This window comes from Doryrhamphus excisus, chromosome 23 (genome assembly GCF_030265055.1).
Source record: "Doryrhamphus excisus isolate RoL2022-K1 chromosome 23, RoL_Dexc_1.0, whole genome shotgun sequence".
In the NCBI taxonomy this organism is placed as follows: Eukaryota; Metazoa; Chordata; class Actinopteri; order Syngnathiformes; family Syngnathidae; genus Doryrhamphus; species Doryrhamphus excisus.
The window spans coordinates 1401340-1416115 of NC_080488.1; the positions used below are offsets into that span (position 1 = coordinate 1401340).

Here is a 14776-nt window from a genome sequence, read left to right on the forward strand (position 1 = left end):
TATTATATATATATATATATATATATATATATATATATATATATAATATAATATATATATTATATAATATATATAATATATATATTATATATTATAAATATATATATATTTATATATTATATAATTATTATAATTATTACTTACTTTATTACTATACAATCAGAATCAGAATGCCCTTTATTGTCCTTTTGCATATAATAGAATGAAATAACGTAATTATTTCTTTAAGGATTTTAATATTTTGTATATTAAGTGAAAAGAATGTAATGAATTGATGTTTCAGACATTTTAGTGGCATTTAGATTTGTTGTAGTATCCATTCGGGTGTTTTTATTTCACCTAAACCAGTAAACCACGCCCCCATTTAGTCCCATAAAATACTTATTAGTACTTATTAGTACCATTGACTTCCATGCAGCTATGATACTTCTTTGTGATTGGCCGGAGGAATCCTGATGGTTCCATGCCGCCTTGCAAGGTGATGCCTTTTTTTCCCCCGGCATGCAGCCTCTTCTACGGAATGCCAAATCCTGTTTGGTCCAGGCCGGAAGGACTCAGGGAAAGGGAACCCATGTGGGTGGACTTGGGGACTTGGGGGCTTCTTTCTTAAGCTCTTCTGTGTCTTCTGTGCCGCAGATTAGACCAAATCCCTGTTACCACTTCTTTCTGCTTTTCAACTCCACTCTCTGACACATTCTTTTTTTTTTTTTTCCTCTCTCTCTTCAACTTTTCCGTCGGGATTGTTCCAGGCTGCAGGCGGACTGCTGTCCTATCTGAGGTGCTTACGTCTCCATGGGGGCACAAACCAGACCTTTAAAATATATTTTTAATCTTAATTTTATATTGGTACGAGTATTGTACCTTTTGAGTGTTGGGTTGCTGTGTGATGAGTTTAGCATTGCTACTGTGAGTCAGACTGTCATACTGAGTAAGGACCTCCTGCGATTACTGTCGTTAACACGTTCTTGGTGGATATATTTTCCACCAAGTTGTCGTCCTCCATATTGATGACGAGTGACCCCACACTGAAATAATCAGAGTGTCCTGCTGATGAGGCGGCGATGACGGAGGGCGGTTCCGCCGCGCAGACGAGACCCGCACGCGTCTCGGAAGTGGCACATGAAATATTCAGCAGCGTCTTTCTCCATCAGATATTCTCTGGAATTGCACTTTTAGTATTCCGGCAGGGAAGGGGAAGTAGGATGGATGTGGCTCCGGCGACAAACAAAGACAAATGGGAGGATTCAAGTCGCTAATGTGTGAAAGTGTGTTATTGTGTTTTGTGTGCATATCCGTGTGTGTGTGTGTGTGTGCGTGTTTGGCTTCAAACATGCTGTCATGTGACTTTTAATGCGCCGTAGGGGGACTGAGTGGATGTTGACTAAAAACACACAAGGTGATCATTCCTGTGGAAAGACTCTCAGGGGAGGAGAGGACGCCCTGGCCTCGTCTCTCTTCTCTCTTCTCTCTTCTCTCCGCTGGGATCCGTCCTTCCATCTTCCACATGAGACAGTCAGTGGTGGCGTCGGCGTACGCCTCACACAACACAACACAACACAACACAAGACAACACAACACAACACAACACAAAAACAACACAATGCTTCACATTGAAGGCACCTTCAGCAAAACAAACAGGTGTGTAAATCTTTGATGGCGTCAGGGAATATTTCAGCCTGAATATTCCATTTTCTGATTTGGGTCAATTCCTTACAATAAATGCATACTTCCTGTTCCTGTTCCTGTTTACCTCGTGCTAAAGTCCTCCCCTCATGGCAAGGTGCTAAGTCCTACCCTCGTGATAAGTCCTTCCCTCATGGCAAGCTGCTAAGTCCTCCCTCGTCCTAAGTCCTTCCCTCATGGCAAAGTGCTAAGTCCTCCCCTTGTGCTAAGTCCGCTCCTTGTGCTAAGTCTTTCCCTCATGGCAAGGTGCTAAGTCCTTCCCTGGTGCTAAATCCTTCCCTGGTGCTAAGTCCTCCCCTCATGGCAAGGTGCTAAGTCCTCCCCTCATGCTAAGTCCTCCCCTCATGCTAAGTCCTCCCTTGTGCTAAGTCTTTCCCTCGTGGCAAGGTGCTAAGTCCTCCCCTTGTGCTAAGTCCTCCCCTTGTGCTAAGTCCTCTCCTTGTGCTAAGTCTTTCCCTCATGGCAAGGTGCTAAGTCCTCCCCTGGTGCTAAGTCCTCCCCTGGTGCTAAGTCCTTCCCTCATGGCAAGGTGCTAAGTCCTCTCCTTGTTCTAAGTCCTCTCCTTGTGCTAAGTCCCTCCTTGTGTCCTTTCCTGGTGCTAAGTTCTTCCCTCATGGCAAGGTGCTAATTCCTCCCCTGTTGCTTAGTCCTTCCCTCATGGCAAGGTGCTAAGTCCTCCCCTCATGCTAAGTCCTCCCTTGTGCTAAGTAATTCCCTCTTGGTGCTAAGTCCTCCCCTGGTGGCGTGATGTCATATGGTGTGTTTATGTTGTGGCCAATCTGGTATAAGTGATGTGTAGATGTTTATCCATCAGGCAGACGTGAAGTCAATTGTTTGTCCCATTTCCGAGACGCCTCCTTCCTTGTCTTGTCAGGATCACTGAGCCCCCCCACCCCCCTGTCCCTCAGGTGAATCAATCTGTTGCTTGTGATGACTCAGACGACACCACAGATCTTCTCCTTGTTTCTGTCTGCTTACCTTCAACGTCTCCTTCCTTTTATCTTCATCTCCACATTCTCCTCCCATTGCTGCCTGTGCCTCCATCTTGGCTGCCATCACTTCATCACCTCCATGTGCTGGTCAACATGACACCACACCCACAACATCTGATGGGGGCCATATTTACTTTTGGCTGCCTCCTCTCTTGTCATCCCTGACTCTCCTATTCATTCATTGTGGCTCCTCCCTCCATCCGGGAAATATGGAATACATGATGAGAAAGATGGCGGCCGCTCATCAGCATTCATGACAACATGGTTGATGACCTGGAATGGACTTTATCCCAAGCGGAAGGGCCTGTTGCTGCCCTTTAGCATACGTCACTGACATACCGCTTCCCGTTCATTTTTCCCAAAACCTTCCAGTCTGCTCGAACATTCCAGCGACGTCTCAGCCGACTGCCTGGAATGGAAAAGTCTAGACTCCTCCGTCTACCAAGATAAGAAGCATGAAATTATTGATCCGCCTCGTCTGCTGATGAATGACTTTTCACTTTTGAGGCCGTCTCTGATCTCTCTGTCACCCCCGATGTGAAATGCGCCGACGCCCGAGGCGCCATCGCAACCCCGGATTCAACTCCGGGATTAGACGCTCGTTTGAGTCTGAGTCTGGCCTCGCTAATTTTCTACAGCGGGCTCCGTAGCACTTTGTTTAGCCTCCTAAATCCTGTCTGGAAAATCTAAAATGGTCACATGGCTCATCATTGGAGGCCCTTCGGTGGTGCTAATCTTGCTAACTACTAAACTAATATAGTAATAATATGAAGAAAAAAAATATATATATATATATATATAAAAATAATATGAAATAATATGAAAAATGATGTCACTTCAGTAGCAAGAACATTTTTAAAGTATTTTTCGGTGTAGAAGATACTACTAATTACTCAATATACGCCAACAGTCTGACTGAGGCAGGGGTGTACACTAAATTCATCACACAGCAACTTAACACCAAAGGATAGCTAAGAAATATACAGGTAGCAATACGAGTTGACTCTTTCCCATAATGCATTTCATTTTCATTATGGTTGCCGGGGTGCTGCGTTGCACGGAGAGAAGCACTTTGAAAAACAACATTTTACAGCATGAAGATTGTGCTGCAAATGCAAACAAAACGTGTTTCAGTGTAGGCTCTTTTCGGATATTTCGGGAAAGAATGAGGAGGAAAATGTTGGAGGACAAACAGTTTTCACTCGAGAGCTTTTCCGCAAACGTTGGGAAGATTGTCGGAAGATGTTTTAAATTCCACATTACGGAATCAGTCCAGTGATAATGAAGATAATGTGGCTGCTCCGCCTGCTTTCATCCCAACTTTTCCCCCCGGAAAGATGGGATCGTCCGTGTGAGAGAACCTCGCTTTCAAGCTTTCCTTATCTCCGCTTTTCAGACGCAATTCCCAAATGTCACTGTTGCGTCTGCTGGAAAAGTTTCCATTGTTGTTGAACTCTCACAGGAAGCTGCTGCCACGGCAGGTTGTTGGCTTCGGCGCACAACGCCGGAACGTGGCAAGGAAAAAACAAATTGGGATGTGCTGCGGAAAACAAACCATCAGGAAGTCTCTCCTGGCGGCGCTTTCTCCCTCGCTGTGTCGCTTGCATTGATTGACACGCCGCCGCCGCCGCCAATAACTCCCTATGAGTGTGGCATGACCTGATGGCGCTGTCATTGCGTTGATGGCCTCTCTCTCTCTTTCTCTCTCTCGCTCGCCCTCTCAATAGTTGTCCGAGCTAAAGCCGCATCGGGAATGATGATGACTTTCACTTTTCCTTTCACGGTAGCCTTCAAGTTATTTCCTTTAAACTTAAATAGCCAAAAACTTACCACTTCCACACGAATAGGGAGGATAGCTATTATTTAACCTATTATTTAACCTTTAACATGAACATTATCATCAAGGCGGGGGCCTCAAACTAGTCTCCTGCGGGCCACATTTGGCCCGCGGGCCGCGTGTTTGAGACCACTGCTTTAAACTCTGCCTAGCAACAGGTGTCATGCTAAGCTTCTGTGAGAATCGTAGTTCAGCGGTGTCGTTTTTCAATGAGCCTTGCGGTAAAATGATAAAAAAAAAAAAATAATAATAATAATTTTTTTTTCAAGTGTATCCATCAAATTAATATTCTGTGCCTGTTTCTCTCATTCCTGATTTTTTGCGTCCAACATTTTAAGCCCGTTGGCGTGTCAGAATGTTCCTAACCGTGTAGCATCTGTATGCCGCGGGCTAATAAATAGCCAGCCACAAATGGCCCCCGGGCCGGTCTTTGGACACCCCGTCTGTTCCAGCACACACATGAAGTCATGCGTGAAAGCGACATAGCATCGTTTGCCTTCTGCGGTTTTAAAAAGGGGTCAGATGAATGTCATCTCATCTTCTCCTTTGCCTCCAATTAGCGTACTCAGATGTTGTCTTTCTTCTCATTCTTGCTTTGAATTGGAGCCCCCCCCCACCCCCCCACACTCTGAGGCTGCCAACCCCCCCATAAGTGTGTGCAACAGTGTGCAATGCTTCATTGTTTGCCAGACGCCCGACTCGCAAGGAGGGAGGCAGAGGCAAGGAGAGAGGAGATCCCTAAAGATCCCTAAAGATCCCTAAAGATCCATAATGGAGGGATGGAGGATAGATATGCTGAAGGAGAGCAGCATGGCAGAAGAAGCAGCTGGAGTCTCGGCGTAGACGAAGGTATCTTCAGACTGACACTTCCTTCGCTGTCTTTCTGTCACGCGCGTACGAACCCCGGAGCGGAATATGCAAGGCTGTGTGGGAGCGAGGAGGACGGCATGAGAAGCCAAAGCTGGACTTGAACACACCAGGCAGGCTGAGGGACTAACTTCCTTAAATATACACACTCCAGTACACGCCAGTACACAGCAGTACACACCAGTACAAGGTCTGGGTGAGCAGCTGCCAATATGGGTCTGGTGATGGGGACTTTCTCCATGCAGTCCAAGCCGGTCAGCTACCACAAAGGTAAGACCTGCTGTCCTTTTGGCTTGGGGGGGCGGGGGGGGGTTCTACTCTCTTCTACTCTACTGGCTTCTACCGGGTTCTACTGGGTTCTACTGGGTTGGGTTTTACTGTGTTGGGTTCTACTGTGCCGTGTTGTACTGTACTATGCTATGTTGTAGTTTGTTGGGTTTTACTGTGTTGTACTGTGTTGGGTTCTACTGTGCCGCGTTGTGCTGTGTTGTACTGGGTTGTACTGTGCTGGGTTGTACTATGTTGTACTGTGTTGTGCTGGGTTGTACTATGTTGTACTGGGTTGGGTTGTAGTGTACTGTGCTGTACTCTGTTGGGTTGTAGTGTACTGTGCTGTGTTGTACTGTGTTGGGTTGTACTATGTTGTACTGTGCTGTGTTGTACTGTCTTGGGGTGTACTGTGCCGCGTTGTGCTGTGTTGTACTGTACTGTGCTGGGTTGTACTGTGTTGTACTGGGTTGTACTACGCTGTACTGGGTAGTACTATGCTGTACTGGGTTGTACTATGCTGTACTGGGTTGTACTGTGCTGGGTTGTACTATGTTGTACTGTGTTGTGCTGGGTTGTACTATGTTGTACTGGGTTGGGTTGTAGTGTACTGTGCTGTACTCTGTTGGGTTGTAGTGTACTGTGCTGTGTTGTACTGTGTTGGGTTGTACTATGTTGTACTGTGCTGTGTTGTACTGTCTTGGGGTGTACTGTGCCGCGTTGTGCTGTGTTGTACTGTACTGTGCTGGGTTGTACTGTGTTGTACTGGGTTGTACTATGCTGTACTGGGTAGTACTATGCTGTACTGGGTTGTACTATGCTGTACTGGGTTGTACTATGCTGTACTGGGTTGTACTATGCTGTACTGGGTTGTACTGGGTTGTACTATGCTGTACTGTGTTGGGTTGTAGTGTACTGTGTCAGGTTGTACTAGTATGTTGTACTGTGTTGGGTTGTAGTGTGTTGTACTGTGGTGGGTTGTGCTGGGTTGTACTCTGCTGTGTTGTACTGTGTTGGGTTGTACTATGTTGTACTGTGTTGGGTTGTAGTGTACTGCGCTGTACTGTGCTGGGTTGTACTGTGTCGGGTTGTACTATGTTGTACTGTGTTGGGTTCTACTATGTTGTACTGTGTTGGGTTGTAGTGTACTGTGTTGGGTTGTACTGTGGTGTGTTGTACTGTGTCGGGTTGTACTACGTTGTACTGTGCCGTGTTGTGTGTATTTTGGTCTTCAAGATGAAGTTGTCGCCTGCCATCATGCATATTACACAAGCCAGTGCATTATGGGAACCATGTGGGGACATGTAGTGGGAAACGATGTAAAGTTGGCATGAAAAAATCATTCATTATTGGTTGATGACGCCCCAACCCCCCCACACCCACCCCCACCCCCCCTCCTTAGGACCATCTGTCCTCTGTTTGAACCGTAGATTTGGTGAAATATGCGCTTGTGTGTTTTAGTTTTATGCTGAGCTGCCGGTCGTAGTGCCATTGGGCATGACTATACAAGGTGATGGTTCCCACCCCGCAGACAACCTGTTTCCTCTCTGGTTTTACTGTTTGACAGGAAACGCTGGCAGGGGGTCTTGATGCCTTTTAGTGGGACCGTTCCATCACATGTTTACATGACATGTATGTCAAAATCGTTGCTGGATGGTTTCTCAGGAGGACAGGAAATGCCGACATTTCCTTCCATGTGTCCACCTTTGCTGGGTTCAAGTCCAACAGGAGTGCCAGAACACACACACACACACACACAGCAGGGACGTGTACGGACCGCCTGAGTGAAATACGTGCAAATATAGCTTCCTGCGTGGGTTGTTTATTTTAATTTCCATCCCGCGCCTCATTTCATCGCATGGCAACAGCTCTCAGCAGATGCTTGAGATGGCTGCCGAAAACGAGGCACCCGAGGCTCATTTTCAAGGTGGAGGTTTTTTTTTTCTTTTTTTTTTCCCCGCCCGGAAAAACAAAGTGCGAGAAGCGCATGAAGATAAATGAAACATCACGGCTTTGTGGAAGTGGGCCGCACGCATGCTTACAAAGCAAGATAAAGATGTCTTTTTGCCTCCAAACGCAACACGCGTGCTTTGAAGTGAGCACCGTGAGGCGCGTGGAGGCCATGGATGCACGAGTCCGGGAGGGAGGGAACGTCGGAGAAAAGTTGAGAGAGGAGGCAAGGTTGCTCCTCCAGGGGGTGGAGCTTCACTAAATGTGTGTGTGTGTCACCATCTGCTGCTCTGTTGCAAAAAAAAAAAAAAAAAGTCGTCAAATGAAAGCAGGGCAGCACTTCCTGTTTCAAAACGCACCCAAAAGTTAACTTTTCTCCACGTCATCACTCTGACTCAGACGCAGTCACATGATGCCGATGGTCGCCGATGTTTCCGTAGTGAATCCACTCGGGCGGGACTGGTACACAAATGTGGCCCCTGGTAGCCTTCAAGTTATTTCCTTTCAACTTAAATAGCCAAAAACTTACCACTTCCACACGGATCGGGAGGATAACTATTAACAGTTATTTAACCTTCAACATGAACATGAATCAAACGTAATATTTTTTTCTGGGTACATGATACCATACAGCATCCATATCAAACTTGCGCGGGCCTCAAACTAGTGTCCTGCGGGCCACATTTGGCCCGCGGGCCGCGTGTTTGAGACCACTGCTTTAAACTCTGCCTAGCAACAGGTGTCTTGCTAAGCTTCTGTGGAATCGTAGTTCAGCGGTGCAGTTTTTCAATGAGCCTTGCTTACCGTAATTGGAAGAGAAACGATGCGGTAAAATGATTAAAAAAATAATAATAATAATAATTTTTTTTCAAGTATATCCATCAAATTAATATTCTGTGCCTGTTTCTCTAAAAAGTTCACTTTTCTCCACGTCATCACTCTGACTCAGACGCAGTCACATGACGCCGATGGTCGTCGATGTTTCCGTAGTGAATCCACTCGGGCGGGACTGGTACACAAATGTGGCCCCTGGACCTTCTGGTTCAGATCTTCTAACTGAGAGGAACACAGTTTTGGTGTGCGCCCTCTGCACATTTGCCGTCAATGCACCCCCTGAAGCGTCCCTCCCCACCCATGCACAACAGCGCCTCTTCCACGTTAGAGTGGGGTCGCCCTAACTGTGCCAACCACTCACCCCCTCTGCCTGCGGTAGCGTGTTCTCCACCCGCCCCGGGAGATTTGGTTACCATAGTTACCGAGGCAGGGCCCAGCAAGAAAATGAATAAATAAATAAACGGTTGTCAATCCGTCCCGTTATTGATCGGCCCATTGGGAATCCGCCCCCGCCCCTCCGCCCCCCCCCCCCGCGTACAGTGGTTCAAACTTTTATTCGGTCCAAAAGATCCACAAAAACAACCCAAGTCTTTCTGTACGGAATCATGGCAATCCAATTCATCTGATCCACATAAAATACATAAAACATGTTCTTTTGGCCCCATGGCGGGTCATTTAGCAGTCAGCAACGCGTAGTGGGCTTCCTTATATTATTATACTATGTTATGCTATGCTATGCTATGCTACGCTATGCTTTTGCTACGTTATGTTACGCGATGTTATGCTATGCTATGCTTGGTTATGCTATGCTACGCAATTGCTACACTATGTTATGCTATGTTATGTTATGCTATGCTATGCCAGTCGGGGGGGACTGGTACACAAATGCATGCTATGCTATGCTATGCTATCGTATGTCATGCTATGCTACGCTATGCTATGCTACGCTATGCTATTGCTATGCTATTGCTACGCTATTGCTACACTATGTTATGCTATGTTATGTTATGCTATGCTATGCCAGTCGGGGGGACTGTCACACAAATGCATAGCATGCTATGCTATGCTTTGCTATCTTATGTCATGCTATGCTATGCTACGCTATGCTATTGCTACACTATGCTATGCTATACTATTGCTACGCTACGTTACGCTATGTTATGCTATGTTATGTTATGCTACACTATCCCAGTCGGGGGTACTGGTACACAAATGCATAGCATGCTATGCTATGCTATGCTGTACTGTGCTGTGCTATGCTATGCTATTGTTATGCTATTGTTATGCTATAGCTATGCTATGCCATAACTATGTTATGCTATAGCTATGTTATGTTATGCCAGTGTTAGTGTAGTTAAAGGTACAAACAATAGAAGACTAACAACAAAAGTAATTTATGTCAAACAGTAATTAGCTCGTGGTTAATGAAGACATGCAAGCAGCCAAGGTTATATATTATTATACGTGACGGAGACATCAACACCTTCACTTCCCCGTCCGTCCCTTTGGCCGTCCCTTTGGCCGTCCCTTTGGCCGTCCCTTTGGCCGTCCCTTTGGCCGTCCCTTTGGCCGTCCCTTTGGCCGTCCCTTTGGCCGTCCCTTCCTCTCCTCTCTCCACTCGCCAAGTGGATTGTTAACACTTTGTCTCGCTTGCTTTCACCTCATTTCAACTCCCGTCTCCCCCCCCCCCCCCCCCCCCTCTCCTCGGGTTCAAGTTTTTAGGCTTATCTTCCCCGAGCTGCTCCTGTCGTGATCTTGGCCGCTTCGTTTTGTGTTTATCTCGTGTGGTTTCATTCTCCCGAGGACAGAGGAAGTAATCCAACATCTTTTTGTTTCAAGCACAATCATGTCGTGATCGGTGTGTGTGTGTGTGTGTGTGTGTGTGTGTGTGTGTGTGAGTGTGTGTGTGTGCTGCAGGGCTAAAGAGTTGGAATTTAGTGTCTTTAATGGTCTTTCTAGTATCCGCCCCTCTCTCTCGGCCTTGCACATCAAAAGAAGTGCACCAATTAGGGCGGCTTTAATGGACGCTAGGCAGCATTTAAAGCAGGTTTCTTTGGTTGATGAGCAGAGTCGCTATGTAAACCGTTAGCAAGGATCCAGTTCATTCCGTCGTCTTTAGCGTATGAATCCACATTCATATTTCATGCCGCCCACAATACATTTGCATAATATTCGGAGACAAACTCTTTGTCGTGTTTATCATAGATCAACAACATTGTCTATGTGATTTATCTCTGGAGACAGCTCGCCTCCTCACTCGCCTCCTCACTCGCCTCCTCGCTCGGCTCCTCGCTCGCCTCCTCACTCGCCTCCTCACTCGCCTGCAGGCCTTTTGTTAGACGCAAGCTGGGGAGGGAAAACCATGGGCACTTTTTGGGGCTTTTTTGCGAGCGCACGTGGTCACGCAGGCGGCTCGATTGGGAACTAAACGTGTCGTTTTTACGTCAAAAGTGGGAAAAACCCAAATTGCTCACTTTGAAAACTAATATTTTCATGTTTTTTTTAATATCACCTATATATATATATATATAATAATAATTCATTCATTTTCTATCGCTTTTTCCTCACGAGGGTTGCGGGGGGTGCTGGAGCCTATCCCAGCTGTCTTCGGGCGAGAGGCAGGGTACACCCTGGACTGGTGGCCAGCCAATCACAGGGCACATATAGACAAACAACCATTCACACTCACATTCATACCTATGGACAATTTGGAGTCGCTAATTAACCTAGCATGTTTTTTTTTGGAATGTGGGAGGAAACCGGAGTACCCGGAGAAAACCCACGCATGCACGGGGAGAACATGCAAACTCCACACAGAGATGGCCGAGGGTGGGGAACGACAAAATAAGAAGCCAAAAAGTTACCACTTCCACACAAAATAGGAGGAGAACTCATTCATTCTTTAATTCATTTTCTACCGCTTATCCTCACGAGGGTCGCGTAGGGGGTGCTGGAGCCTATACCAGCTGTCTTCGGGCGAGAGGCGGGGTACACCCTGGACTGGTGGCCAGCCAATCACAGGGCACATATAGACAAACAACCATTCACACTCACATTCATACCTATGGACAATTTGGAGTCGCTAATTAACCTAGCATGTTTTTTTTTGGAATGTGGGAGGAAACCGGAGTACCCAAAGAAAACCCACGAGAACATGCAAACTCCACACAGAGATGGTTGAGGGTGGAATTGAACCCTGGTCTCCTAACTGTGAGGTCTGCGCGCTAACCACTCGAGTCGCCAATTAACCTAGCATGTTTTTGGAATGTGGGAGGAAACCGGAGTACCCAAAGAAAACCCACGCATGCACGGGGAGAACATGCAAACTCCACACAGAGATAGCCATGGGTGGAATTGAATCCGGGTCTCCTAGCTGCGAGGTCTGTGTGCTAACCACTCATCCACCGTGCAGCCCCACGTTTGCTTCAATATGGTGAAATTCCACTTTTCACTACTTTTTGAATGCAATCCTAAATAAGAGCAGACGTTCTCGTCTCCGCCGTGTGATGAGAGATCAATGGCGGCGTGTCCATGAATTATTCCCTTTTTTAATAACACGATGGAAGCGGGAGACGCGTCCTAATAAAGACAGAGACGACGTGAGGGAAGAGTCATCAGGATCTCATACCGTATATTGATTGTGCTGATGGAGATGATGAATCAAGCTTACGGCAAGAGTTGATATAGTTTCATTACCCCCCCTTTCCCCCCCCCTCGTTCCCCATGTTCTTTCCACCCTGGAAATGTAATGCTGTCATGTCCCACTTGCTCTTTTCCTCCGCCTTCATTCTGCCTCTTTTCACACATTTCTTTTTCTTTGCGCCTGCATCACATCGTCTAATCCCCTGGAAGCTTTCCTGGCCTGTTTCCTCCTCCTTTCTTCTTCTTCTTCTTCTTCTTCTTTGCCAAAAAAACCCTCCTCCATGTGTGCCACCCCGACTCATCTTCACTCTCTCTTCTTTGCCCCCTTTTCCCTTAAATATGCCCCCTTGCACCCCCTCCCGTACTTCCCTCCACTTTTCCAGACGTATTATTAAAGAGCGGAGACACGGGAGGAAGACATCATACCGGGTCAAGGATTTGAAGCGACAGCCGCACGGCCAGCTGAGATTTATAGGTGGAGATGAGGAAAATAAAAGGTTATCTATCGGCGGCAGCGGCAGCGGCAGCGGGACGCCTGGAGACATATTCCCAGATATGGGATTGGCGAGAGAGAGGATGGATGGATGGCGGTTTCAGGCTAAAGATGTTAAAGTCGATGTGGCAGAAATCATTTTGACGGCCTCTCGGTTCCTGCAGTTAGAATCTTTGATAGCTTTTTATATGACAAGGACGTTTTTGGAAATATCCCCACCGTGAGGTAGAATTCCCAACACGGGAACCTGCATCATATTGTGCCTTTTCCAAAGAGAAGACAGTCGTCTCGCTACATCATGCTTCGAATTTCACGCCTTCACCATGTCAGCGTTTTTCTAAAATATATCTAAGCGGGTGCTATGTCATGTCTGGAGGGCTCTAATAATGTCATTCATTCATTTTCGCTTTTCCTCACGAGGGTCGCCGGGGCTGCTGGAGCCTATCCCAACTGTCTTCGGGCGAGAGGCGGGGTACACCCTGGACTGGTGGCCAGCCAATTGGCAATTTTGGAATGTGGGAGGAAACCGGAGTACCCGGAGAAAACCCACGCATGCACGGGGAGAACATGCAAACTCCACACAGAGATGGCCGAGGGTGGGGAAAGACAAAATAAGAAGCCAAAAAGTTACCACTTCCACACAAAATAGGAGGAGAACTCATTCATTCATTTATTCATTTTCTACCGCTTATCCTCACAAGAGTCGTGCTGGAGCCTATCCCAGCTGTCTTCGGCCGAGAGGAGGGGTACACCCTGGACTGGCGGCCAGCCAATCACAGGGCACATATAGACAAACAACCATTCACACTCACATTCATACCTATGGACAATTTGGAGTGGCTAATTAACCTAGCATGGTTATTTTTGGAATGAGGAGAAAACCCACGCATGCACGGGGAGAACATGCAAACTCCACACAGAGATGGCCGAGGGTGGGGAAAGACAAAATAAGAAGCCAAAAAGTTACCACTTCCACACTAAATAGGAGAACTCATTCATTTATTCATTTTCTACCGCTTATCCTCACAAGGGTCGAGGGTGCTGCAGGAGCCTATCCCAGCTGTCTTCGGGCGAGAGGCGGGGTACACCCTGGACTGGTGGCCAGCCAATCACAGGGCACATATAGACAAACAACCATTCACACTCACATTCATACCTATGGACAATTTGGAGTGGCTAATTAACCTAGCATGGTTATTTTTGGAATGAGGAGAAAACCCACGCATGCACGGGGAGAACATGCAAACTCCACACAGAGATGGCCGAGGGTGGAATTGAACCCTGGTCTCCTAGCTGTGAGGTGGCGTTGACCTTCATACCTCGGTGCAGGTGTACCAAACTTTGCAGCTGGTACATTTTGGCTCCTCGTATGAAATAATTCCAGTTAACTCCTTCTAACATTCATGCCTCATGTATTATTCACAACCCCCCCCCCCCCCCCATGAAAAAATGGCCCAAATTCCAACTTGCGTGTTCTTATGGACATCTGTCGTGACAATGAAAAAGCACTTCTTTTTCACGCTAACCAAGGTTCCACGGTGCAGAAGGCGGATGGATGTCTAAGCAGTGTTAGCAGTTTAAAGCCATTTTCACGCTAACCAAGGTTCCACTGTGCAGTCGGCAGATATCTAAGCGGCGTTATTTTCAGTTTAAAGGCCATTTTCACGCTAACCAAGGTTCCACGGTGCAGAAGGCGGATGGATGTCTAAGCAGCGTTATCAGTTTAAAGCCATTTTCACGCTAACCAAGGTTCCACTGTGCAAAAGGCAGATGTCTAAGCAGCGTTATTTTCAGTTTAAAGGCCATTTTCGCGCTAACCAAGGTTCCACTGAGCAGTCGTTGGATATCAAAGCAGCGTAACCAAGGTTCCACTGTGCAGAAGGTGGACATCTAAGCGGTGTTATTTTCAGTTTAAAGGCCATTTTCACGCTAACCAAGGTTCCACTGTGCAGTCGACAGATATCAAAACAGTGTTATTTTCAGTTTAAAGGCCATTTTCGCGCTAACCAAGGTTCCACTGAGCAGTCGGTGGATATCAAAGCAGCGTGATTTTCAGTTTAAAGGCCATTTTCACGCTAACCAAGGTTCCACTGTGCAGTCGGCGGATATCTAAGCGGTGTTATTTTCAGTTTAAAGTCCATTTTCACGCTAACCAAGGTTCCACTGTGCAGTCGACAGATATCAAAGCAGTGTTATTTTCAGTTTAAAGGC

General features: G+C 46.8%; 1 protein-coding gene across 3 annotated transcripts in view; it reads left to right on the forward strand.

Moving 5' to 3' along the window:
• Positions 1-14776, forward strand: part of LOC131110587 (Kv channel-interacting protein 1-like) — a 34986-nt gene that overhangs the window by 1860 nt on the left and 18350 nt on the right. The window contains exon 1 of one of the 3 annotated variants that reach the window (XM_058063826.1): positions 5160-5361. The exons of 1 other annotated variant lie outside the window; for it this stretch is intronic. In XM_058063826.1, the coding sequence (XP_057919809.1) occupies positions 5292-5361 (70 nt within the window). In that variant the 5' untranslated portion in view covers positions 5160-5291. Of the gene's footprint in view, positions 1-5159; positions 5650-14776 lie in introns of those variants that run through there. One more of the 3 variants, XM_058063827.1, reaches the window with a different exon arrangement.